Below are 27,128 nucleotides of genomic sequence, written 5' to 3'. Positions count from 1 at the left end.
TGTACTTATCTTGGACTGCTGGAGAGTTTTAAATATGTACTGCGTCTTGCCCAGCTATCTTCATAGGTGTATAGTTTCCATGGAACGGACTCATAACATTCTGGAGTTTGTGTGCTGGACTGGTTAGGAAGGTTTGGCTACTGAGATCCCCTAGCTACCCCAGGAATTACATTGTCTCAGGGTGTCCAAATAGGGGCAACCTTAATTACTTCTCATTAATTTTCTGCTCTGGTTGTGGCCGGTATTTGCGTCTTCTGCATGCTCTGGTTCTCTTCAGATCCTTCAGTGAGCCACCTGAAATAGCTGATAGGACAGAAACTTAGCCAGCTCTTATATTGTGTTAGTTTTTGGCAGGTAAGTTGAATTCAATTTAATGGCAATTAGTAAGTAATATTGAGTGCCAAGGCTACAAAAAGCAAGCACCACAGTAGGTATGTGGCTGGAAGGAGGGATGTAAGGGAAGATTTTCCTCTTCTGGCAATGTCAAACTGTTAAATCATCTCTGCATCTTCCAGAACAGCACCCCAAGGCTGCAGGTGCAATTTGCTTTTGTACATCTTCAGCCAGCCACATCTTTACCGTTCTCCTGGGAGGGTTTTCTGCTAGTTGTGCCAAACTGATCTTCAGAGTGCAGCCCAGAATTATTCTTCATAGAGAATGATAGACGTGGGGCTTCTAGAGCAACCGTGTATTGTGTATGGTATCTCTTGCCTATTGTATGTCCTCAGGCACGTAAGGTCTACTTCAGAACATTTTGACTCCAGAGGAGTTTGTGTTATATTTTTGCAATTTTAAGTAGCTTTGTAGCCATGCACCTTTGAGTGTATGCTTCAACTTGAATTGTTTTGTAACAAGCTCTTACTAGCTGTATATGTATATAATTAGTTCATACAGCATGGAGGTGTAAAGGTTGCTGATGTTGGTTGTGTTCTTTTACTTGTGCAGTTGGCCAGCCCCACCTGAAGTTCATGGAAATCAGTAGGAAATCTCTCTCGCTGATTAGGAGGAAAAAAAGAAAAAACAGCCACCCAAAACTGAGATATGTGCTGGTATTTAAAAAATAATATTTTTTTAAAATTGGTGATCCCTCCTCTCGCTTTGTGTTTAAAACTCTTGGGCTACTGTGGTGGTAGTTCTTCTTCCAGAAAATTTAGTCTTTAAAGGCCAAGTGCTTCTTGAACCTTTCCCATAACATCTGTTTAGCCTAGCTGAAGGGGCCTCAGATCTTGGTTTCTGAGACCAGTAGCATAAAGGCCACTCTTGTGACAGGTCAGAGGACTTGCATGCTGTTATTAACAGCCTGTAATGCAGAAAGAGGTATGCAGAACTGTTGCAGGATAAGATAGCCATTTTCCAGGTTTTCTAGCTCTAGGCTGTCAGTTTCTGAGCTAGAGTTGTTGAGACTTCTGTAAAGACGTGTGATGGTTATGCTCAGTTTATCTGATAATACTTTGAATATGTTTGGGATTCACTTAGTATGAAAATAAACTTTTTTTGCAGTATTCACTGTTATTTCAAGGAAAGGTCTTGACTGAGAGAGGTGTGTGCATGTGTACATATGAATGTAGTTTTCTTTTTAGATTGAGGTGCCCAATTTTTACTTAATTTGGATACTTTAACTCTTTCCCATAGTCTTCACTCCCAGTAATACCCTTTTTTGTTTTCCCCAAATATATTGGAGTTAGCAGAAGACTGATCTAAAGATTGTTGTGTAGCAACAAATGAGTTACAACTGGTTGTGTTGAAAAGTAGGCTGGAAGTCAGAAAAAGGTTTTTACTTTGAATAACATGAAGCGCTGGAGTAACTTTAGGAATATATAACAAGCTCTTAACGTGATGAATTTGTGAGTGGTCTTAGATGAAGTGCTTGTGTGGGATGGTGGGTAGCTTGAGTTGTTACCAGCTTGTTATGCCTCAGTAGCTGGAATTACAGGTTATCATCGTGTAATTTTTATAAATGGGACTGCTGAACTAAGTAAATTGCACCATTTTTATGATTTTTTTTTAAGATTTTTTTTTGGTGCATGTTTTCCTGTAAGAGGAGACCTAATCTGATCGGTTTGACTTGAGCATAAGCTGCCTAAAGATTTTAAGGTATCCTTTTTATCAAGTATTTAAACCAGTGTTCCTTATTTAGATGTCTTGATTCAGCTTTTAGCTCTGTTCTTCTATGTGATTTACGATGGGAAACAAGAATTGTAAAAAATGGACTCAAGGAGTTTTTTTTTTTCTGGAGAAGAAGCAGACCTTCATTCTCACTAAAAACTGAGTGTCTGCCCAAGGAATTTGCTCAAACTAGCCACGGCTTGACTGTAACAAGGCTAAGAAGTCTTCATTCATAGATTATTAATTCTTTAGTGCTGGAAGGAATGATTGCATCACTTTCTTTAATCTCCTTGTCTATTATAAGCAATGAAACGTAATGGCTGTTACTGAGCCAGGTGCAGTGTGTTTCACTTGGTTCCTTTCCTAAAAGTTTCAGGTAATGGTTTGAGTGAAGGTATAGAGGATGCAGAATCATTTGCTTTTTGTGTTTGCTTATTCCACTAGTCATTCTTCATGCTTAAGAATAGCAATAATAATGAAAAGCAGCTTATTGAGGATTTTGCTACTTAATGAATTAAGTGTCTGGAATATATAATTTCTGCACTTAGAAAAGGCGATGTGAAATTGGAGTGCATGAGCAGGTAAATTAGGTGTTGGTAAGATACTTAGTGGCTAAATATTCATTCTCCTTTGTCCAGGAGGATCGATTCGTTTATGTTTCAGATTCTTTGTCCTCTCGTGGCACTGGGTAGGGTAGGTTGCGATTTAGCTTTCATGTGGCTGTTGTACTGAGATTACAAATTCAGTGTGTATGCGCTCCCTCTAGTGGTCCTTCAGCTAAATGGTTTAGACAAGCGTCAGTAGTCCTGTCCATCAGCGTTCATTGATGCTTTTGTTTATTTTCCACTGGAAATCCATTTAAACGCTATTAGATTGAGTGGAACTCTCTAGGATATACATTTAGTAACGTGGAAAGAAGTTCTAATAGGTTTTTTTTATTAAAACTGGTAATTGTTTTGTATTAGAAAAAAACAAACAGCCAGATAATGCATATCCTACCATCCAGTCATCTCCATATTATTAACATGAAGTGGGAGCCTACGATATTTTGAATACTGGAAAAGCAAGATCCTGCAGCAGCGGGGTATTTGACGTACTTGGCTTCTCTCAGGATTGAGCTGGTGCTGGGCCAGGCCTTAATAAGCCCCCTTGGACCTGGGCTGAGGCTGTGAACAGCCACTAGGATCTGTCCCTGTTACGAAGTCGGGTGCTCTTGGTTCTTTACACGGAGTCTGCTTAGATTTGCACAGTTAATTAACTTGAGCTCTGCTCATCAGGAAAACGTGCCTTCCAGACCCAAACTAGCTAGCTGTGGAAACGGGGCCAGCTGCGTTTGAATGGCAGTGTGCCTGGGGTTAATAAGTCTAGTGGACTCAAGCTGGCTCTACATGAAGACAGCTCTGGTGTCCCCATGGATAATTAAGCATATTGATTGTCCTCTTTACTCTAGGAATACATGAGGATGTTAATAGATTTTATTTATTTATTTATTTTGGTAATGTGCCCTGTGGAGCGAGTTGGAGCTTGCCCCCCGTTGGAGAGAGGTGTGGTGAGGACAGCTGCAGGCACTGACTGCTTTGCAGCTCCTGGCTTAACTCACAGGGATTTTTCAGTGCTATGCCCCTCAGTTGTGTTTTTTTTCTTTTCTGTTGCTATTCCGTGCCCCCTCCTCCTGCATGCAGGGTTTTTATATCGTGCTCACTTTCAGAAAGAGGTGATTGTTTGAAGAAATATTTGGATATTGTTTTTTTTTTTGCCAGTATTTAGTTCAGTTTGGATAAGGAACACTTCAAATTTGGCTGTCACAGACTTTTTTCTTTTCAGTTTAGCTTAGTTTGTTTGTTTTTTAATTTAGGCATAATGCCAGGCTAATTCAAGGCCTGTGCTTCATATATTTTCTGTCATACTCATTTCAACTGGTAGTGTTTGGTGCCTAGAAGAAGAGAATCATTGTTTTCTTCCTCCCCCCACCCCTTTGGGCTTTTAATGGTAGTACATGACAGCATCCATTGACTGTGATAGTTAATTTTCATGAAGCAGACAGGGCTTTAGGAGATTAAAGTACAAAATGTGAACCAGGGAATTCCAGGAAAGGGTGAAATTTAGCAGTTAAGAATCAGCTGTGATAGTTATCCAGTGTTAAGCGTACATAAATTGTAGTTTTTGATATGTAATTGATTGTCTTCTTTGTAACTAGCATTCAGGATGCTAGTTATAAAGGGATAGACTTGTTTTGTCAATTGTGTGCATGCCAGATGGAGCCTTAATATGTGTCAGCAGATAAATGGGCCATTATTAAGATTAGATGCATAATGATCATTTCAGCCTTGTTTATTTAGGTCATGAACAACGGTAGAAAATGATCTCTTTAAGTAAAAAAAAAATAATAATAATAATACTTTGGAATCTGAAAATCTTGCTTTCCTTAGATTATTCTGAAAATAAACATAACACATTTGTTTGGACTGTTTTCAAGCAGCACATTGTTAACTTTCAGTATTTTTTTCAAACTTTAAGTTTACTTGAGTAAACTTAACATTGAAACTAATTCTGCCAGTGACTTGAAAGTTGTTCTGATCAGTGAAGCTGGTGCTGTGTAAGCAAATCAGTTTATTCATTTTGTGAAATGAATGTTTTACTTAGTATTTCAGTGCAAGGCTTTTAGGTGTTTACTTATCCTGCAGACGACATAATGTTGTTACGTGAGTGTTCTTAAAATGACAGCTGATACTTTCTGCATTAGAGAAAGACTTTAACAGCAATAAATGTCTATGCTTTATTTCAGGTTGCAATGTCAGATTTTGGAAGTCATTCCTCCAGCACATCACAACGGAATGGCAAATGGCCACGTCAGCAGTGCTGATGGAGAAACCATTGTCATCAGTGATAGTGACGATTCAGAAACGCACAGTAGTTCTGCACAAAATGGGTAAATGATACTTCTACAGGATAAGGCATTTAGGTTGGGTGGAAATGAGACTAAAATAAACATGACAGGGTCTGATTGAAACAAATTATTCAATTTGTATGGATTGTGAGTATTCTGCCAGCGTGGAGGCGACAAGATGAATGTTCGCAGGTGCCTTACACTGTCATGCTAGTTACACTATGTATAATCAGCTAGGGAACTGTGTGTGATGAGAATCTGAGCACCTACAGAATACGTGCTGTTAATCTCTTTGGAATGACAGTGTTTGTGTTGAAAGATAGTGGAGGAGCCTTGTGTGCCTGTCACTAGTCCTCTCTACAGAACCTGTGCTGCTATATTCTAGAAAATGCATTTCCATTCTGCAGTCCTACAGTATGGTGCTACTTAGCTTGCTTGCATTACTTTATCCCCAGATATTTCATAATGGGCCTCAGAGCTGAGACTGCCGTACGATGAAAACATGTGATCTTACTGGAAGTCTGTGAAGAGTCTTTACGTAGTTTTAATGTGGTTGTCCAAAATATAAATATTTGCAAAGCTTTCTTCACCGTGAGTGTGTAAATATTATACCACTGTATTTCATGGATTTGATTATGATTTAGGTGCAGTAAATCAGCATGTCTTGTATTAAGGAATTATATATATGCTGCAGTGGCTTAATAACTCTGAAATAGAGAATTTCTGGTGTATGATGGGGTGTTAAATTTGGATTGTCTCTTTACCAGCTTGTAATAGTGTTTACATGTGCATGTGCTGCTTATTCTAGCACAACAATGAGATTTCTTACAAAAAGCACAGTGTTGATGGAGGAAGAATGTTTGAAATAGGTCCCAGTCTAGCATCTAACAACTTACAGGCTCTACGTGCACAGCTGACTTGGAGATATCACATGGATGCAGAAGTTAATGTTACTGATTGCTGCATTAAGATTTCCATGACCTGATGTTTCTTGAATAACTAAGGTGGAGCTTCTCGCTTGGCCGAGAATAGTGTAGGATTATTATTGTCTTTTAAATTATCTGCTATCCTTTGAAGGTAGCATCCAAGTTCTTTGTGAAGAAGTCCTACATCTTTGAGAAAATGAATGCATTTTGTGTTTCCCCGAGGCATGTGGAATTTGGAAGGAGGTTGTTCTTGGAGTAGTGCAAACACGCACACGGCTGGCAATAAGACCGTCTTAGACTCTCAGTCTTTGGTTCTCTTTAGCTGATTACTTATTTTTCCTCTCTACATTACCAAAATAATTTCTTTCTGTTAGCAAGAGAAGTGTTGTAAGAAAATATGAGTACATTTTGAAGCAGTGTTTTGTGGTATACTTAAAAAAAACAAACCCAAAACTGAACGAATCTGTCAAACGAACTCAAACTGTAAACCTCTTATGGCTTTAAAATGCCTGCTGAAAGTTTTGAGCTAGTCTTTTGTGATAGTTCTGTGATTTTTGTTGTCAGTATTCCACATCATAACCTCGTGTAGAATTTTTATAACAAACGTGGTAGCACTCTATTTTCCAAGTTTGCATATAACCTGCAAGTATCATTTGCAAAATCTACTTCAAAATAAAGCAGCATTATCAAATTCTCTATCTTAGTATCTAACATTCTGTATGCCTTTACGGATGACTTAGTTTTACACGTCTAATCCTTTAGAGACTATATTTTGCTGTTTGTGGAGGGTATGGATGTTAATAGCCTTGGGACTGGTGTTAAGCTGGTGTGTTCTGCCTCTGTGTGCAGATAAGTGTCCAGGTTTTCGAGCCACCTTTCAGGCAAAGCTGCAGTGCCCCTAAACAATGGTACAGCAGATGCTGGATGTGTTTGGGAGGGGGGGTGGAGCACACAGCACAGATTGATGGGCCATCTGCAAATATTTTTCCTAAAGAACCTGTAAGGCTAGAGAATCTTAACTGAAAATAGATGTCATTAGAGATCTCAACCTTTCTCTGACCGTTTGCTTGGGGCAGAAATAGCCAAGTATTCTGGAAAGAAAAAAAAAAAGTGGCTATTTTTGTTGCATTCTGTGGTAATGACCAGAACAGAACCAGGTAATGACTGGTAAAGACCAGAACAGTCTCAGCTGGTGTCTCTTCATTCACATAATTTTGGACTGACTATTTTCCTGTGGTCCATCTGTGCTGTCCTGTGATGACTTTCTGTTGGGTGTTTGTCCTGTGGAGTGGATCTAGCCTTTATTAATTTCTGTATGTATCCTATAAGACTTGGTAAAATACAACAAAAGTTAATGTTGCAATTTCTATGCTAAAATAACTGGACAGTTATTATTTAAAGTTTTCTGTGTGTACTGAATGACTACTTCTTCCTCTTCTGCAATAAGCAATAATGAGACTTTAAATCAGGGTTTACAAATGAGGATTCCAGGAATGTGTTCATTTCTTAGGATAATTTTTGGAAACTCAGTAACTAAGCTGGAAAGGCTCAGTGTGTTTGGAAGTTAGGTTGGGGGTCCTATGTATGATCCACTGAAGGAGAGAAAAAGACTTATTCAAACAAAAAAGTAAAAGTTAATGGTGCAAGAGTTAACCACTTGGTTATTCTTTACATCCTGCTTTCTGTTACAGGCAGTAATGGAGTGGAGAATCTGTACTTTTGGTATAATATTAGCACTCAGTCTCTGTTTTGCAGTGTCAGCACAATATTTTCATGTATCCTTTAGTTAACTTCAAGATATGATTCTATCTCTATGACTGTCTGTAATCTTTTAAAATACTTTGTAAGTCTCACTTTTGAATTCCTTCATCCTGTGCCTACTGCAGATACTGAGAATATTAAGAAGGATCATTTTCTGAAGACTGGGAGTATATCAGTGCTTGTGTCCCTGTTTGTTCCCTTCCTTTGCCACAAGAATATCAGCATCTCCACCATGTCTCTTTTCCTGTTCCAAGCAATGTTACTGGCTTTAGTGCAAGTTTAAAACAAGTAGTAGTGGAAAAGCTGGCAGAAGTGAATAGGTCTAATTGGGTACTGATGGAAGTTATAGACTAAGTCTGGTTGGGGATTCTGAAGAGTTCTCCTGTATATGTATACAAACAAAGCATCTAGACTGGTATTTTGTGATGGCCATTAACTATTTCTTAACCTTTTTTAGGAAGAAGAAAGCCATAATTGATCCTTCTTTGTTCAAATACAAGGTCCAACCTGTTAAAAAAGAACTGTATGAATCTGTTATTGTTAAAGCATCTCAGCTAAGGTAAAATTAGTATATGAAAGTTAAACTTGTACTTTACAACAACTGTGTGTCGGTTGTATCAGTGACTGTAAAGATGCTTTTAATATAAAGTGGCATTTTATGGTAGTAAGTTAGAACTATTAACTAGAGGCACTGGAGCAAGCAGCTGTTTCACAAGGTCTGTGTATTAGTAATTCCAAGCTTTAATAATTCTAATGCATAAACCATCCATTCAAATCTGTGTTTTCACTGGCGCACAAATGAGACCTGCTATTACTAATAGTACCTGTACCTACTGCTCTGGCTGAGGTTGGTGAAAAATGTTTGAGAACTCTATTCTGTTATATTTCTGGCCTATTCACACTGTGAAATCTTTTTGTTGTAGCAGTCGTAATCTGACTGCTTTACTATTACAAAACAGAAAGTTGTCAAGATTTTCTCTAAGTGTTGTGGATGGACTTTTAAACCTCTCTAACCTGGATACTCTGGGAAAAAAGTTCCAGTGATTTCAAGACGCTGTTCCAGCATGAACTGTGATTAGTTCTTCTTATAAATTACTCACGTGGCAATAATAATAGGCAAGTCTCTTGGATGATTACTTAAACCAGGGCTAATTACACCATATTTTTCCATTTGCTTAAGCATTTACTTACCCGCAAGTACCATAAAGCTATTCCAGCTAGATGTTTTCTATAACTCAGTAGCTCCTAGTTTCTTTCTTTTCTTTTCCATGAAGTAGTGCAAATTCCCTGGAATGCTGGGAAGATTTAGAGTGCACACTATCCCATAGCAAGGAGTCAGATGGCTTGACAAAACAGTGGGAGAATTCACCCCCTCACACTCTCATACTTGTTGGCCTGAGACTTTGATGCCTTACCTCCGTGTTTGAGAGATACTCCTTTAGCGCTGCCTCTATTTTAGTTTGTTTTTCACTCTCCTAAAGCAGTGGGATTTTCCTTTTATTTGGATATTTTAAATGCCACTGTGACAGAATGATATGTTTGTGAAAGACTTAAGTGAAGATAAATAGTCTGTGGAGTTGTGTGTATGTGCAGTAGAGGACATAACAGGATTTTCAAAGCAGAAATTACAGTTGCACAGAAATGTGCACTTATGCATAAAGATGCACGAATATTAAATGTAGTTTATAATTAAGAAGACGGCAAAAAGCTTAATCATGTGATCTGCTGCATGTGTTTTTACACACATTGTCAGCTGCATTTAAACAATAATTAAAGTATATTAGTTGATAATACCACCTTTATTTCCTAATACAGCCGGAGGAAACATCTATTTTCTCGTGATAGACTTAAACTTTTTCTGAAGCAACACTGTGAACCACATGATGGAGTCATTAAAACTAAGGTAAAAAAAAAAAAAAGTTTGTTTAATAGAATATTGATCTTATTCAATCTTTTCTCCTTTTTTGTACTTTTCTGCCATTACTCAGAGCTTGTTTTTCAACAACATCAACTTTATTCTTTTATAAGCGTGGTATATTGGATTATTATTTGAGTGGACTCTTTATTCTTCACTTCATATTACAGCCTGGAATCTGAAATCCTTCTTCACGTTACTTTTAAAAAGGAGCATTGGTAGTTTTATTACATTTTGCATTTTGTGTGTGTTGAGAGGAATCCTCGTACAGTGATGTAACTCCTCATCCCGTATAGGAAAGCTTTGATAGATGAGAGCCTCAGTGGGAGTCATACCTCTGACTGTTGTGGAAAATTAATAAAAGCAACTAATTTTCTAAATGAATTTGAAACTTTAACATCAGTCTCTTAAAGAAATGGAAGTATAGGAAAACAGAGCTGAAAGGGGTGTAGGAGGGATCTTTGGAGTATCTCCTTTGTCTCTTCAGCAGTATCAATAATAATAAATATATAATAAATATAATAAAATATAATAAAATGGTAAGAGTGGATGTCTGACCTCACCAGGTTGGGAAGGCAGACTTGAAACTTTGACAAGCCAATTTTCTTTCCTCCTCTAATTTACTAAGAATCATGTAATTCTATACTATATTTAAATGTTTCCCAACTTTCTCTGTCAAAAATGATTCTGAACAAATTCTGGTAAGTTGCTGGAAATCCTGTGTCCTGCTCTATTTCCTGAAAAATGCCTAAGTATTACCATATGAGGCCAAATTATGTCTTCAGATGTGTACTGCATAAGTTATCTTCCTGCTGGATTAACTCTGCATTAATAGCTTAGTGGAGTTTTATTTCTTACAATAAGCTAACCAATTATGACTCTGTATTTACAGTCCTTCTGAGGGAATGATTTGTTAATTTACATATGTTTATGAGAAGGTAGGAGTCTCACATTGAATATGTTTTCATGTTTCTCACTAAGGCAACATCAATTGCAAAATATAATCTAGCAGAACAAAATTACTCCTACTTTTTTCCTGACGACCCACCCACATTTGTCTTCAGTCCTGCAAGCAGACGACGAGGGAGACCTCCAAAGAGGGCATCTATTAGTCATGTAAGTAATGACTACATTTTTAACTCCTGTGAACTCCCAGAGCAGTTGGAATATGAGGTTGATGCTGGTTTTTTGTTAGTTTTATTTTCTTTGGGGATGACTTGGGAAACATTATGTAATCACTATTGCAATAGGTTGTTTATATTTAAATACAAGGTTTAATCTCTTTTATCAGCTTATCTTTTCGTCTTTATTTCTATAATCCCAGCAAGATCCTACTTTTCAGTATGTTAAGTCATATGTTTTTCTGGAAATGGTTAATAAATAATCTAAAGAATCTTGAATTCCTACTCTCAGATGCAGTTACGTCAGTTACCTGTATTTAAACACAGCAAAAGTTTAGTGCTCTAAGCTTGTTTATTTAAAAAGGAGTCTGGAAGAACTTAACTAGTGGGCAGAATCTCTGAATAGTCAGTGTGTTTGAGAAACTGTTACAGGCCATTTTGGTTGTTTCGGAGGACGGTTGGAAAAATGACAATATCTGTTGCAAATCATTTCACTGCTGATGTTATGTTCTTTCTTTCAATCCCTCCCACCCCCCAATTCTCTTTCAGGAGGACAATATTACTGCTAAGCAGAATACCCAAGGGAACAGAAGTAAAGTAGCAAAGGAAAAGACTAGATTTCAGAAGCAAAAAGAAGATATGCAGGCCATGGGTAAGTTGAAGTCTTGTGACTAGTAGAACCTGTTCTTGCAGGTTTGAGAACTGGCCATAATTAGAGTGTTTTTGGGGTTGTATGTTTCAAGGGGAAAATGTAACGAGAGTTTGTTCAATTCCAGAATATCACTTCAGTGGTTAGAATTGTTGTTTCCTGACATTTATTTATTTCACTAAACTGTGGGTACGTATGAGGCTTGCAGTCCAACTACATTGGTCTCTTAGAGTGGTGAAAATTTTTTGCAGAAGTTTAGATTTTGAAAGTGCTCTGTGTTAATGCAGTTAATATTAAGCTAAACATATTTCCCTGTAAATTATATTTAATTGAAATAGTAATTAGTAACATTCATGAAGCCTCTTAAAAAGAGGTGCTATAGTAGTACTTAGGTGAAATGGTAGCAAAATTCCAAGAACGTTGGAAAATCAGCCTTCTTGGTGCATAGAAGGCTGTTGATAATAAGTGTCACTGCTTTTATTTTTCTGGATGGGAGTCATCACTGGCATGTCTGATACATAGCTGAGAAAATGATCTAGCCCTTTTTCAGAATTTCACAAGTTTATTTAAAAACAAAACTTTCCATTGTTAAGCACTTTGTATTAAAAATGAGGGTCTGATTTTTTTTTTCATGTCATTCACTTGTGATTCTAGCCTTCTTGCTTATTCAATTAAAATTGTAATCTCATTGATCCCTTTTATTTGTTAATTTGTGTGGCAGTTGACAGATATTGTCTGTCTGCTGAAAGTGGAAGCGTGTGTCCTGCTGTTACTCTGCATACAGCTACAAAGAAATCTAGCAGTAACACTTATTACCAATTAATTTTCAGCTTAAAGTGTGTAACAGAAGTAAAACTTGCACAAAAACCACTGAAGTGATAACTGGATTTCAGATGAATTGACTTTCCAGCAATAATTGCTTTAAATATTGAAAAATAACTTCTTTAAAGGATTTTACTAAAACAGATATTTCATGTGCATATGCCATTGCTGCTTGTGACATTCTTTTATTAAGCTGCTGTAAGTCTATGCATTTGGAATCAGTCGTCATCTTTTGGTTTTTTTGATAGGGGAAAAAAAGTAATAAATGTCTGCATACTCATTAAGAGCAGAGAAATGCAACTTTATTACAACCAACAAAAAACACGTATAATACGTAAGCCCCAAAATTCTGGTTCTCCAAAGAACTTTCAAGTGATTGAATTTCTGGTTGGCATAGAAACAATTCAGTCTTCAAGACAATATCTTTTTCATATGTTAATTATAAAAAAGATCAATCTATTTAAACACAGTTAATTTTATTTAACTTTTTGTGAAAGCAAAAATTCTTTTTTTCCCCCTCCTATATAGCTTTTGAAAAAGCTAGATTGAAACGAGAGAAGGCAAATGCTTTAGAAGCCAGAAAAAGAGAGAAAGAAGATAAGGAAAAAAAGAAAGAAGAACTAAAGAAGATTGTGGAAGAGGAAAGGATGAAGAGGAAAGAAGAGAAAGAGAGACTCAAAATAGAAAAGGAAAAAGTAATGTATTTGCAGAATATGTGTTTTATATAGGAACAGGCTATCTAGCTTATTTGGTTTGTTTGCTACCTGCGTCTTTATTTTCCATTAACTGTTCTTAGTTCTTGGAAATGCACCTTAGAAGAATAGATATCCGTAAGGCATAATAGGGAACTGCATTTCTAGATATCTTTCTTTATTTCATATCCTTAATTCACAAAAATGTATATTTTGTTCTTGGTACTGGATGGAGATTTCCTTGTAGTTTATCTTTGGATGAAAATTGGTTAAAAAAAAACAAAAAACCAAGAAACTTTGTCACTTTACATGGGGTGAAATGATTTATGCCACTAAATTCTATTACAGCCATATCCAGTACCTATTTTGAAGTTTTTTTTTATGGCAACTTTCATGAATGCTTTTATTTTAGATTTCTCTCTTTGTCTGACCTCCATTTAAAAACAAAGAAAAAAGTCTAATCCAAGAAAGCATTACTGAAGTTCACTCTCATTTTTGCTAATACACTCTGTAAGATAAAAAATAGATTATTTCATTCTGTTGAAATGGTCTGATTTCCCCCCCCCCCCCCCCCCCCCCCCCCCCCTTCCTCACTGTGAGTAAACTTGTAATGAATGATCTGACTGTATCTCTAATACAATTCTGATTTTCTTTAGGAAAGAGAGAAGCTGCGTGAGGAAAAAAGGAAATATGTGGAATACCTGAAACAGTGGAGTAAGCCTAGAGAAGATATGGAGTGTGATGATCTTAAGGTAGGATTGAATTTGGAATATATCACAAGCTTGTATTTCATAGGGAGTCTGTCCTAGGGACCCTAGCACAGAGGTAGCTGCGGTCATGCATTTCCCAGTGGTGATTCTACATAGAATAGCCTATGAAATAAGCCTGAGTGTTACTGTGGAATAGTTGTATTTTTAAGTAATTATCTTACTGAGTGGAGGGTATTGAGTAAGCCTGACTCCGTTACATGTGCAACATGAGTTCACCTACTGTAAGCCTGAGTTACTTAAAAGATTTACATAATGAAGAAACAATGTTTTTTGGATGCCAAAGGTAGAGAGGGTATTAGTTTGTGGCTCCTTGAGGCACGTTCTTGTTTTAAACTCAGCATCTTTCTGGATGATACTGGAAATCTATAGAAAATAACAAGAATTTACCTCCCAAAGGTAATGTTTTAAACAAGAATACAGTGTGATTATAACAGAGCATTGTCTTGTATTACGCACTAACATATGTGCCGTTGCAATTAATTTTGGCAGCAGATAGCAGGAGGAGGCAAAATTGTCAGAAACACAAGGATGGGGTTTGTTTGAGACTTTCTGGGAAGCATGATGGAAGAAAAGAGGAAAAAATGAGAATATACTAGAGTAGTAAATGAAGTGATAGCACTTGTTGGGAGGAATATATGAGAACTGAATGTATGTGCAGTTTGAGCTGTATAGACACTCGAAGATGAGTGGAAACTTCTAGGTGTGTATAGGAAGAGAAGAAACTGAAGAAAAGTGAAGGGGGTTGTCGTGAAGGGAAACTGCAAAACAGATCTGCTGTTAAAGTTGGAAAAGGCAAAGGGAGAGCTGGGAAAGTAGCGTTGTAATTACAGTAAAAATTGACAAGAACATGAGTAAAAACAAGTTTAGATGAGGGAATAAGAAGAAAGATCTATTCTCAAGAAATACCGTTCTCAAGATACGTGAAGTACTGTATTCTTTTTAAAGCATAGTTATCATTCATTTTGTGAACTGCCACCTTTGTGGATAGGAGCCATGCTTTCTGGAGGTTGTTTTTCAGTAGACAGATTCAAACATTATGTGAAGACAAATCTTTGAAAACTTGCATCAAGATACTAATTTGAAAGTCAAATAGTTATACATGGTCATCTGTGGATTCCTGCTCGTGTCCACTAAGCAATCTTGTTATATGGTTACATCAATTCCCTTTGAAACATCTTCAGCTATTGTAACTGGCCTTACCAATGCAAAAATGCAAATGCACTCAGTCATTAGACATGACCTTGCACATCCTAGTGCTGAATGGATATGTTTTTTATATGCACACGTTGAGTTTTTGTTTGCTTGTCTTTGCAAACAGTGATGAGTAACTTTTTAAGAATGTTTATTTTTGCTTCTCTGGACAGTTCTGTAAAACTTCAATGCAAAACCCTTGTGGAATAATACAGACTTGAAAGAAATATCTTGACACCCAATCTTCTTAACTTGTTGTGGAATTGAGTTCCTTTAAATAAAGTCAAAAGTTGTGTTGATATTCATGAGGTAGAATAATTTGATATCTCAAAAGATGTATATCCAAGTTACGTGCTGTTTTGTTTTTTAAGCTACAAAAGTTACAAAAATGCTATTGTGGTAATAGATTGTGTCTGCCTTCTGTGAAATACAAACAACAACAACAAAAAGCCCTGCAGGATACGATCCTTAGAATCATAGACTGTTTTTAGTCAGCTGTGTTTTCCGCAGGGACCAAACACAATATTCACGTCTTCCTTTTGGATTGTAGGAACTTCCAGTTCCAATGCCAGTGAAGACGAGACTTCCTCCTGAGATCTTTGGTGATGCTTTGATGGTTTTGGAGTTTTTATATGCTTTTGGGGAACTTTTTGATCTTCAAGATGAATTTCCTGAAGGAGTGACTTTAGGCAAGTTGTCATCTATGTGGCAGAATGCCTCACTTTTGTGGTGTCCTTCTAGCAAACATTTTAGATGCACTGTAATACTACTGCTACAGAATTGTCTGTGCAACTTCAATATAGCAATGCTTATACATGCACATCTATCAGTTTTTCTCCTCACCAACTTTTGCAGTGTTTATGAAAATTAATTTCAATATAAAAGCTGTTAATCTGTTTGCTATAATTGTCTCCTTGTGCTTTCTTAATATGGAACTGCAAGAGTAAAATAAACCCTGCTTTGTCAGTGCTTCCTGACAGCATTACTGCAGGAATATTTGTGATAGATTATGGGAAGGTAATCTGATTATCATACCTGAAGGAAAGATATTTGTTTTTTTTTAATGCTTCAGTACATAATTGTTTTCCAACTTTGTGGCAAAAGTGACGCTTCTTAAACTTTATTCACAGAAGTTTTAGAGGAAGCTCTTGTAGGAAATGACACTGAAGGCCCACTATGTGAATTGCTGTTTTTCTTCCTGACTGCCATCTTTCAGGCAATGGCCGAAGAGGAAGAAGAAGTGGCCAAAGATCAAATAGCTGATGCTGAGACCAAAGGTCAGATCCTTAATTTTACTGCTGAAAAACTGATTGCACTGGAATTAACTTTAAACTGCATGATTTGTGTCATTTCCTTGCTTAACTTCGTCTTATTATGCATGGATATTGTATGCAAATGGTCTTGTTTTTTCACTTTTGTCTGCATTTAAAACTTTGAGCATGGAGGGTGGGGGCTGGGGGAAATTCAGAAGAAACAAGCTCATTGTTACTGCGCTTGTATCCAGCAAAGCATAATAAGCATTTAACAGCACTGCTTATGTTCAGGAGGTGAAGGAAACTTGTGTCTACTTTCCTTCTCCTCCTCCTTCAGCACTGTTCATTGTTTCTCCTGAGGGTGAGGAAAAGAGATGCTTTTCTAAATCTTTTCAGAGGACTTCAACTAGAAAAAAAATAATCTGGACCTAATTAGATTAAAAACTAAAACATCCCAGCACAACTGTAATGAAGAATTTCATATTCATTCGCCTTCAAATCATACAAGTGTGTATCTACAGCTACCAGATACTACTTTGTTTCTGTAGCATTCCAGTAAAGCAGCTCACTGTCACTCTGCCCTTGGGCTTCACGGTAAGGCTGAAAATGCACACGTTTTTACAGGCACTCAGAATACAGTAACTACAGAACTTATGCAGTGAACAACATTATCTGTGTGTCTTCATCTTCAACAGACTGCATCTGTTTTGTGTTCAGGCAGTTCAGTGATTCAGCTGGTAGTTTGTGAATGCTCTTGTAGATACAACAGTCTGTAGAATAGGCCTTAGATCTGTTACTGCTATGTAGGGTGCTTTCCAGGGGTTTGTCAGTAACACAGACTTAAAGTATTCAGTTTATACCCTTGCAAGGTGCTTCTCCATTATTTAAGTCTGGCTATTTATAAAGCCTTGCTGTGAATCAGGGAGCTGATCCTACCTCTTTGTTATGCTTGTCCCCTATCTAGTGACCTTCTCTCAAACAACTTGTAAATGGGGAGGCAGAAAGAAGTGTCATACTTAAGATCCTTGAAAATATTATAAGATGCTACTGTTGCTTGTACCTCCTGTGTTTTGAATCTGAGGTCTAAAACTTTTCCCAGTTCTTAGGCTTCATGCAGTGCTTGCTGGGAAGGAAGATGGCCACACTGCTGTTTCCCTTTGTGTCCTTTCTTTGTGGACTGGGAAATTTGATTAGCTTAAGGAGAAACTTTCATCTTTCCTGCCAGTGTGATGTCATTAGAGTTAGGAATAGAAGAGCACTTCCTGATTGATTTGATTCCTTTAGCACTCCCCATGAAGACGTGGTACTTTTTGCTTATGTCTGATCTGTAAAATGTCTTTCTGTAAAACATCGGACGCTATCTTCAGCAACAGAAGCTGCTCTTGTTAATTGAATAAAGTTATAGATTAGATGGAGGGTTAAAAAATTGGACAACATATTAATTACAGTTGACTTTAGCAGTTAAACTTGTTAAACTCTTTAAAAGATAAGTACTGAGAGAGAACACTGCTAGGGCAATATAATCAGGGGTTCCATTATTGGGTAATCATAGAACAGTTGATGACTGATTAGATTCTTTAGTTGATTAGAAATAGCAATGTAACTACCATGTTTGAATTTCACTACATGAGGCAAACAACTGCAAAAATACGCTGTTCATTTCTGGTTTGGCGCAGTTACGGGCAGGGCGTTTTGTCCATTGTATTGATTCTACTTTCATGTAAAGCATTTTATTTTTGCAGTTCTCATTTAGACAGCTTCTTTCTGGTAGCAGAATTTGATGTTCTCAGCTCTGTAATTCTGGCTAAGCAAACTAGTAGTAGTCAGCGTGAATGTTAGCTCTCTTAAATTCTCTAGAGATGGTGTTCTCTTAGTGTTTCTGCAAAAGAATATAGGGCTTTGGTGTGTAGTGCTTTTTCTAACGTTGGCATACAGATAAGGTGAGAGGGGAAAATGAAGAGATTAGTTGTGTAATGTCTAGGTGGCAGTTCTCAAACTACGTTTGTCATCAGGCAAGACTACGGTGGGTTTGCTTTTTATGTAGTCTTAGTTTGGATTTGTCTCTTTGTTCAGTTGGTGACTTTGAAATTGCTTAATGATTACAGTGAATTAAGTGAAATTATTCAAACAGCATGCAATGCTGGAAAAAAAGATGTCAACCCTCTGGAGAAATACCTGTAAGTGCTAAGGAAACTTTCTTTCTAAGAAACAGGAACTTTGCTGTTTCTGCCTTTCAGTTCCCATGCTTTCTTGGTCAGTTCGCTAACACGTGATGTTCTTTATTAAGTGTTGATGCTTCTTGTGGGTTTCTTGTTGATATCTTAGTAGTGGCATCTGTCTTGATATCTTAGTAATGGCAGATCAGTCAGGTTATCTCTAAGTTGCATATTAAAAGTGCAGAGTGAATAGTGATAGCCAGCATCAAAATATTTGATTCGTTTTGGTGGTCTTATCTAAATGATAATAGGAATTAACAGTTCATTTGTGGAAGCAAAATATAGGTGTTCTTGCATTGTTGTCTATTTTTGCTTTCAAGTGTGTATCCTAATTTGTTTCCACTGCTTTTAACGTTGCTATTGTGCATGTTTTGTGCATTGCAGTTGCTTTAGCAGCTTACATGTATAGGGAGAACAGCGTGTAGCATGTGATGCATGTCCTTAGCTTTTAGTTGCATTTGAAGATATATATTACTTCTGATTTGGAATTGATTTCTCAGTAACTCATGCTTTTGTAAATATCGGGCCTCTTCGCTTTGTCTGCAACTTTAAACAATGGCTTGCTTTCCTCCCTTCCGCAGTACAAGTTTTTACTTGCACTAGAATAAAGTGTTTATTTCTTAAAGATTTAACAGAGGCTTTGGATGAAGATGCAGACCCCACAAAATCTGCACTGTCTGCAGTTGCAACTTTGGCAGCTGCATGGCCCCAGTTACATCAGGGTATGTGTGGGTTTCACTTCTTGTTTTGTTACTGTTCTTGTTTTACTCTGTATTTTAAAGCACGTGTTTTATATTTATATGTGCGTAGATGTCTATATAAAATAACTGCTTATTCTTCTTAACTGTAGGGTGCAATTTGAAAAACTTGGATCTTGATAGCTGCACACTTTCTGAGATTCTCAGACTTCACATTCTAGCATCAGGTGCTGATGTAACGTCAGCCAATGCGAAATACCGCTACCAGAAACGCGGAGGGTTTGATGCTACTGATGATGCTTGCATGGAGCTGCGATTAAGTAATCCTGGGCTCTTGAAGAAGCTTTCAAGTACCTCAGTGTATGACTTGTTGCCAGGTAATGAAAGATGATAAATGTTAGAGATTATTTGACTGCTTGTCAGGTAGTTCTGTCGAAATTATTTAGTGCATCTTTATAAAAGAGGAGGGGTGTTTATGAGTTGTGTAATGAAATAATTGTTGGTCTGAATTTTATTAGGAGAAAAGATGAAGATTCTTCATGCTCTCTGTGGGAAACTTCTGACTTTGGTCTCCACTCGAGATTTCATTGAGGACTCTGTTGATGTACTACGACAGGCAAAACAGGAGTTCAGAGAATTAAAGGCGGAACAGCATCGCAAAGAACGGGAGGCAGCAGCAGCAAGGTAGAGATAGGATAAAGGAAGCTAAACGTTATTGACACAAATTAGGCTAATTCCACAGTTGCAGAAGGCGTATGAGAAACACTAAAATCGTTTGTATTTTAGACTGTGTTCATGAGACCGTGGAGAGCAGTGAATGTTTGTTGTGCTTAGCATTCCATGTAATTGTTATTTTTAGATGATGTCTGTAAAGGAGAAACAATGTGGCTGGATCAGATACTAGATTAATTGCCGTTGATTTTCTATGTTCTTACTGCTGCTAGGATACGTAAGAGGAAGGAAGAAAGGTTGAAAGAACAAGAGTTAAAAATGAAAGAGAAACAAGAAAAGCTGAAGGAAGAAGAGCAAAGAAATCCTGCTGTGGAAGTATCTGTTGGGTATGACGTGTGGTATTATTAGTGTTTTTTCAACCTGGTATTGTAGAATTAAAAATAAAATTGCTTTCATAAAGTAAAATTAACTTTCATTGTACTCATAGTTCTGTTGAAAGCTTGAACTTTATTGACGAGGAACTTGAAAAAATGTAATTTGTATTTTTTTTACGTTACTTATCTTACTGATTTCAGTACTATGAAGATTTTCTTAAGAGACCACTGTAGTTTTTATAATTTAAGTAATTGTTTTGATCTGAACTAAATAATACTGATCTTGCATGACAGTTTGTGAATCAAATTTAATAGCATTTTTTAAATGCTATGCTGTCCCAGGTGACTTCCATAAAACTAAGAATTTTATATATATATATATATACACACACACACACACACATATAAATAAATAAATCTATCTATATATGAGAGATATATATCATGATATATATATATATATTTACTCATGAAAAATAATTCAGTTTAGTTGATTAGGGTATCTTCAATCGGAGTCTGATTACCGTAATGCTCTTTAAATGGAAGATTGGATACCAAAGAGCTGGTTTTAGTCTTCAAAAGTCTTCAAACATGAAACTTTGCAGTTCCAGCTCAGTGTGTTACTTTGGGTGTTCTTTTAATGTTAAATACTATTTATGTTGAAGATGCAGTGTTGTACTGTGTGTTCTTCTCTTTCTGTTCAGCTTTTAAGATATGGTTGGTCAGCAAGTCACCTTTTTTCATTATTTTATCATACTAGGGAGGAGGAGCGAGAGGACCTTGATACCAGTACAGAGAGCAAGGAAAATGAACGTAAAGAGCCAGAAATAGACACAGTGACAGAGGATGAAGAAGAGCTGGGACCAAACAAAAAAGGAAGGAGAGGTAATGCTCTGACATGAGTTTGTGTGGATGAGTGCACATTACATACACAGGCATGCATGCAACTGGGAAGTTCTTGTTCATAGTGAACTTACAGAAAATATCAATTTATGCAAATTTATATATAAAAAAAAAACTAGATCATAAACACAGTGCATTTAGCTGGCCTGTTATAAACCTGTCCTCTGTGTGATCTTCAGTTTCATCTTGTCTTTATGCTTGCTGTTTGGATGACAAACAAAACAAACAAACAGAAAGTTGTTGCCTGACAGACAATTACAGTTGCAAGTAATGTATCTCAGTGACCTTGTAAGAATCTAATCTAACAGGCTTTTATGTAGTTTGATTCTTTTCGTTAGAAGTCTGCAAAAACAACAGATATTTCAAAAGAGAATACTACGTTGATTTATTTTAGCTAAAGAAAGAATTTATGGGCATTGTTATCACTCTTCCTTTAACTTTCAGGAAGGAGAGGGCAAAATGGATATAAAGAATTTACAAGACAAGAAGATACTTCTGAAAAGAGTGAACCTCTTACTGCTGAAGATGAGGAAGCTTTAAAACAGGAGCAACTAAAGAAAGAGAAGGAACTATTAGAAAAGATACAGAATGCAACAGCCTGCACAAATATTACTCCCTTAGGTCGTGATCGTTTGTACCGACGCTACTGGATTTTCCCCTCAGTTCCTGGATTGTTTATAGAAGAGGACTATTCTGGTCTCACAGAAGACATGTTGTTGCCTCGAACCTCTTCCTTTCAGAATAGTGTACAGTCTTGCACAAATGAACCTCAGGTATTCAGTAAAACTGGAGAGTCTTTGAAATCTGAATCTACCTCCAATGTTGACCAAGATTCACACACCAGTGTTGTTGTAGAGGTGCCAAGGCCAGTATATAAACCAAACCGTTGGTGCTTTTACAGTTCTCGGGAACAACTGGACCAACTTCTAGAGGCTCTCAATTCCCGAGGACATAGGGAGAGTGCCTTAAAAGAAACTCTTTTACAAGAGAAAGATAGAATATATGAACAACTAAGCAGTTTTCCTGTGGAAAAATTCCATATTCCAGGTAAAGGAAGGGTTCCTGGTCTTAACTTACTTCCACAGTTGTAATTGCTACATAATATTCTAGAAACTTCGAAGTCTTCTTTAATTTTAGTTAATTCCTAAGAACCAAGAATTGTTTTTCAGCATTGTTTTGCTTTATGGAAAACACGTTTGTATTGTTTTTCATTTTTTGCTTATGGAGAATTGATGTTGTGATTATGTGTGCTAAAAAGCATTGGTTTCTTTTTTCTGGCTGCTTAGTAACTTAAACATTGGGAAAAGATTAATTTGGGGTTAGTTTAATATCCGCTAAAGGTAAGTCATAGCGTTGTTTAACTGATATCCTCATTTCCAGTGTAGTGAAAAGAGAGATGAGCTATGACACTGGAGCTGGAAACTTCATGAAAGGAGGCAATTATTTCTGGTTGATTTGTTGAGTAGGTGGGACATACACTTTCACATTTTGATAATGCATGAAGTTATTGAAAAGCCTTTGCTGACCTGAGTATTGTGAACAAGGGAAAAACAGCATATTTGAGAGTCATACCAAAACCTTTGGGAACATGGAAAGAATGATATTAGCTGTGTTGGTTGTTAGGTGACTTAACATCAATGCTGGGGTGGAATGGTGGGCTTTTTGTGGGTTTTCTATTTTGGGGGGGGGGGGGGGGGGGGGGAGGGGTTGTTTGTTTTTTCCTCTCTCCTTCAGCAAATGCTCACTACGAGAGGAGGAAGTGTATGCAGAAATTTCTATGTTGTAGAAATTCACTATGTACTTCCTCAACAGCAGCTTTAAGGCACTTTTTTATTGAATGCCCCTAAGTTTTTGCATATTCCTCCTCATCACTGTATTGAGAGGACTTAAGGTAAATCCTCTGAAAAGATGTTTGCCACCTATGCAAATTTATGAACTTTCACTTAGGATCTGTGCATGCTTTCAGTGAGTATAGTCCATTCTCCTGGCATCTTACCTGTTTGGTTTTACAGTTAGTTTGTTAAAAGGAACTATAACTTGTTCTCTTAGTTTCTGTGACTTGACAGCTGCACAGGTATGTTTTAAGTGTGGTGATAAAGATCCATGCACAAAGGAGAAGTGAATTCTGCTTATCCAGCGGAGTGAGAATAGTACAAATACAAGAAATACTGGAAGTGTGACTTGTTTTTTCCCTTGTATTCTTAGCAGAGTTGTTATTGATAGAGTACTTTCTAAAGCAGTAGATAATCTAAAAGCCATTCTTTTGTCTTTGGCAAGAATTTTTCATCTTGTGTGTTGAGATGCACAGATGCTGGTCTTTTAGATCCTCTCTTACAAGGATGCTGTTTGACTTGGAGTAGTGTGGAGATGTTGGCATTGACAACTGTTGCTGTAGGAGGGGAGTTCTGAACCTGTGCATTGAGTTTGTTCTGCCTTGTGCTGCCTCTGCTCCTCCCACTGCCAGCTTCTTGAAGGAGCCAACTCCCCTAACAGAAAGCTATTTGGTGTTATTGCAGACAAACCTCAAAGTGACATTAGACCTCCTCCTCCAATACGGGGAAGGATGCAGAATGCCCATGATACATCCCAAATATCTGCAGAAAAGCAACTTGAAATGAGACTCAGAGACTTTCTTTTGGACATTGAAGACAGGATCTACCAAGGAACATTGGGAGCTATTAAGGTATTTGTGAACTGTAAAGCACCTAGGAGCACAGTGGTGCCATCAAGTCTGTGACTTAAATGAGAACTCTTGCGTGCTGTGGGTTTTACTGACAGTGTAATTTAATTAAGTGTAGACAGTAATTGGCACTAAAAGTTTGCGGCCTTTCATTCCTTGGAAACGTAAAATTTGTATGTTTGCTTCAGGTTACAGACAGGCAATCTTGGAGAGCAGCCTTAGAACATGGGCGGTATGAATTTCTAAATGATGAAAATAAAGAAAATGGTATAATTAAAACTGTGAATGAAGAATCTGAAGAAATGGAAACTGATGATCAAGATAAGTTCATTGTTAAAGACCGGTAAGAGCTAGAATTTAAACAGCTCTTCTATCTGAGCTTCCTACCAGTACTCCAGTTTTTCACATTCAAACTTTTTACTCTTCATTTCTATAACTTGGTATTTTTCAACAGATACATTTAAGATTTGAGTTGTAAAATGTGTTATTTCTGCATTGCTTTATATTATCTAAACGACACTGTTCTATTGCTAAGAAGTGTCTTAGTTTTATTTTGGCAATTTCGACGACAACTACCATTCAGATAATGAATTCATTTCAATATCACTTAAAATACAGAGGGAAATGATTCTGCCAATATATGTTTTCTTTTCCAGAATAAAAACACTGCTTTTTATGGAGTGTTTAAAATGGACAATGGTAGTAGTGATTAATCCTCAGCTGAACTGTACAGTGTACTCCATGAGTCACAGAAAGCCATGATTGCAGCAGGCCGTGGTCTGAATTGGCCTTTAGTGCTGCAGCAAAACAGTGATACCATCTCGTAACTTTAATAATGCTAATCCTTTTGTAGAACAAACTGCAACCTCAAATCATAGTGTTGCAACTACAAAATGTTTTCTTTTTTTCTAAACAATCTTCTGAGAAAGATGAGAGACTTTCACTAAATGGATGTTTGTTGTAAATCAAACCATGGAGGCTAGGACTTTTCTGTGAATATTTGTAAATATTTTCCTCTCAGAAGTTGTGTTCTTTGCAGAAATTAAGATTAATTTACATCCTTTAAGATTTTTTTTTCGTATTTATTTAATAATGTTGAAATACTGCAAGGAAGTAAGGTTCATTGGAAGCAGTCTGACGTAGTGTTTGCTTGTGCATTTTGCAGTGGAATGTTCTTTTTGAGAACAGTACGTGTGGATAGACTTTTGAATCCTGAATTGAATATTGGAATTTAGTTTTTAAGATCCTTTAAGATTTTTCTTGTTCTAATTCTAATTGGAATAATATTTTGATATAAGACTCTTTGAATCTGAGTTCTCCAGTTGTGTAGAGAATAGGTAGGGCCATCACCATTGTGTTAATGGCATGTTTTACAGATGCTTGCTTTCTTAGAACTGCAGTGTGGAAATACTCCACTGTTTTAATTTAGCAAGAAGCTAAAATTTGTCTGTCCCCAGTTACCCTGGGCACTTGCTTCATTCACTGATTGTCTGTTCAGCAGCAGATGCTTGTTGCTTTGTTTTTGGTACTTGATACTGATTCCATCAAAATTTCTGAATTGCTGTTACTCTGATGTTAAAGTCTTGCATATTCAAGCAGAGTATAGGATTCTGGAATCATGCGACAGATTCCTTTTGATGCTGAGCTTTTAATCCACCCAGAGCAAGTGACATCTCATTAAGACCGTGGGGTATGACTAGTGAAATGCAAATAAGTAGGCAGCTTTTTTTTCTGTTTGCTTTCAGGCTCTCTAAATATGTGTGACTGCAAAATATAGTGAACAGCTTTTAAGTGTGAATTAAGAAGAGGGATAACCAAAGGCATTGCACATCCATCAGAATAAAGCACAATCTAGACAGTCTTTATTAGTTGGCTGTTTTTTTTTCTGTTGCTGTTTCTTTCTGTGTTTTTTTTAATAACCTCAAGTAGAAGTTGAGTTTTATTTTCATTAGTGTAAGTTGGCCTCCTACGCTATACTTAGCTTGTGGCTGGGAAAGATTAACTATGCTTTGAAATGATTGCTTCGTCTTTGGTCAGAAAGAAGGCTGTTTATTGGAAACATGACTTTATTCTTGGTTGAGAAATGTTATTTATTATTAAAGGCATTAAAAATAAAACCCACAAAACTCTACATCCACAGCACATCCCTTTCAAGGCATTGTGTTCTGTTGTATTCAGCACAGTTGCTGAAGGCCGGGATCTTGGGTGCTGTATGTTCTGAGGCTGAAAATTCTACAAATCCTGAGGGGAAGGCATATGCATGAAGTGAAATACTGGCTTAGTTTCTGATTTCATCTCTGTTGTTGAAATTAAGATCATTCGTTCATACTAAACTTACAAAGAGATACTTTGCGTACTGAAAAGACTAGAAATACGTGTAAGTGATTTGCTGTGGGTGTTGAGCATTTTGATTTTTATTTGTAATTCGTGTGGACTGTTTTGTTTGTGGTTGTTTTTTTTTTTTTAATAAATTTAAAAATAAGAGACTGTACTCTATAGAAATCCATCGTAAATTTGCTGATGAAATCCTCTGGAAATCTTAACAATTTGTTACAAAACTTGGCATCCACATTTCTTGAAATTTAGTTATTTCTGTTACATAAGGATTTATCTTAATTAGCTAAACTAATTAGCGAACCAGAGGACTGGTATGACTAACCACATCTGAGCAGTATCTATTCATGTCCTTATACTACGCATACAAATTAGGTTAAAAAAATGAAATCTCTTGTGGATGCAGACTTAAGCAACTATCTGTGATGTTGAGTTGAAAGTATGTTAAAAATGTGTTTAATACATTATTGTTTTAGACTCATTGGATTGAAAACTGAAGCTCCAAGTGCTGCATCAACAAGTACAAGTACTCCTCAGCCAGTTAATAATGTGGTCCACTGCTTAGCATCTGCACTGCTCCAGATAGAGCAAGGAATTGAGCGCAGGTTTCTCAAAGCACCTCTTGGTAAGCTTTCAGGATTGAAACTGTGTGTCTCCAGTTTAGTGTAAGATGTTCCGTCTTTGTTTTTTTCCCCAATGCATCCCTCTGTAACACACAGTCTTGTGAAAGATGCAAATAGCTAACCTATTGCTATAGGCCATTGTATAAACTTGCAAATGCATTAGGTTACACACCCATATAACTGAGATTTCAGTGATCTTGTTGACGTGACCCCATATTTACATCGATGCACTGGGAGATGGGCCATACCCTTAGGCAGCGCTGAGTGAGCTTCCTTTGGGGATATAATTCAGCGTTGCTGTTGAGGGCAGCATGTCATGCAACTTTACCATGAGTTCCTTTTGTATGTCTTCAGGTTTTAAAAACGTACCCACCTTTATATACTGTTTCAGTGAAAACAACGTAGCCCCAGTTTATCTAGATCACCTTGTTTAGCAATAACAGAATATTTATAATAAAGCTCAGTAACAGTTTGAACCACAAACTCTCAGATTCTCAGATCTTGTATTTATGCTGCGAGACTCAGAAACAAAAAG

At 36.9% G+C, this 27,128-nt stretch overlaps 1 protein-coding gene across 4 annotated transcripts in view; it reads left to right on the top strand.

The window, feature by feature from the left end:
• Window positions 1-27,128, top strand: part of BAZ1A (bromodomain adjacent to zinc finger domain 1A) — a 54,186-nt gene that overhangs the window by 12,699 nt on the left and 14,359 nt on the right. For 3 of the 4 annotated variants that reach the window (XM_015287651.4, XM_015287650.4, XM_040701949.2), the window contains 18 exons: window positions 4,892-5,035; window positions 8,138-8,239; window positions 9,496-9,583; window positions 10,577-10,711; window positions 11,266-11,368; window positions 12,716-12,882; window positions 13,536-13,631; window positions 15,391-15,529; window positions 15,971-16,117; window positions 18,936-19,031; window positions 19,160-19,384; window positions 19,526-19,691; window positions 19,952-20,065; window positions 20,814-20,938; window positions 21,401-22,003; window positions 23,473-23,639; window positions 23,825-23,979; window positions 26,447-26,595. In XM_015287651.4, coding sequence (XP_015143137.2) covers window positions 4,892-5,035; window positions 8,138-8,239; window positions 9,496-9,583; window positions 10,577-10,711; window positions 11,266-11,368; window positions 12,716-12,882; window positions 13,536-13,631; window positions 15,391-15,529; window positions 15,971-16,117; window positions 18,936-19,031; window positions 19,160-19,384; window positions 19,526-19,691; window positions 19,952-20,065; window positions 20,814-20,938; window positions 21,401-22,003; window positions 23,473-23,639; window positions 23,825-23,979; window positions 26,447-26,595 — 2,921 coding nt within the window. The remainder of the gene's footprint in view (window positions 1-4,891; window positions 5,036-8,137; window positions 8,240-9,495; window positions 9,584-10,576; window positions 10,712-11,265; window positions 11,369-12,715; window positions 12,883-13,535; window positions 13,632-15,390; window positions 15,530-15,970; window positions 16,118-18,935; window positions 19,032-19,159; window positions 19,385-19,525; window positions 19,692-19,951; window positions 20,066-20,813; window positions 20,939-21,400; window positions 22,004-23,472; window positions 23,640-23,824; window positions 23,980-26,446; window positions 26,596-27,128) is intronic. The other variant, XM_040701948.2, reaches the window with a different exon arrangement.

This window comes from Gallus gallus, chromosome 5, assembly GCF_016699485.2.
Source record: "Gallus gallus isolate bGalGal1 chromosome 5, bGalGal1.mat.broiler.GRCg7b, whole genome shotgun sequence".
NCBI lineage: Eukaryota > Metazoa > Chordata > Aves > Galliformes > Phasianidae > Gallus > Gallus gallus.
Note: the sequence above shows the minus strand (reverse complement) of the source record. Positions and strands in the feature narration are given on the sequence as shown.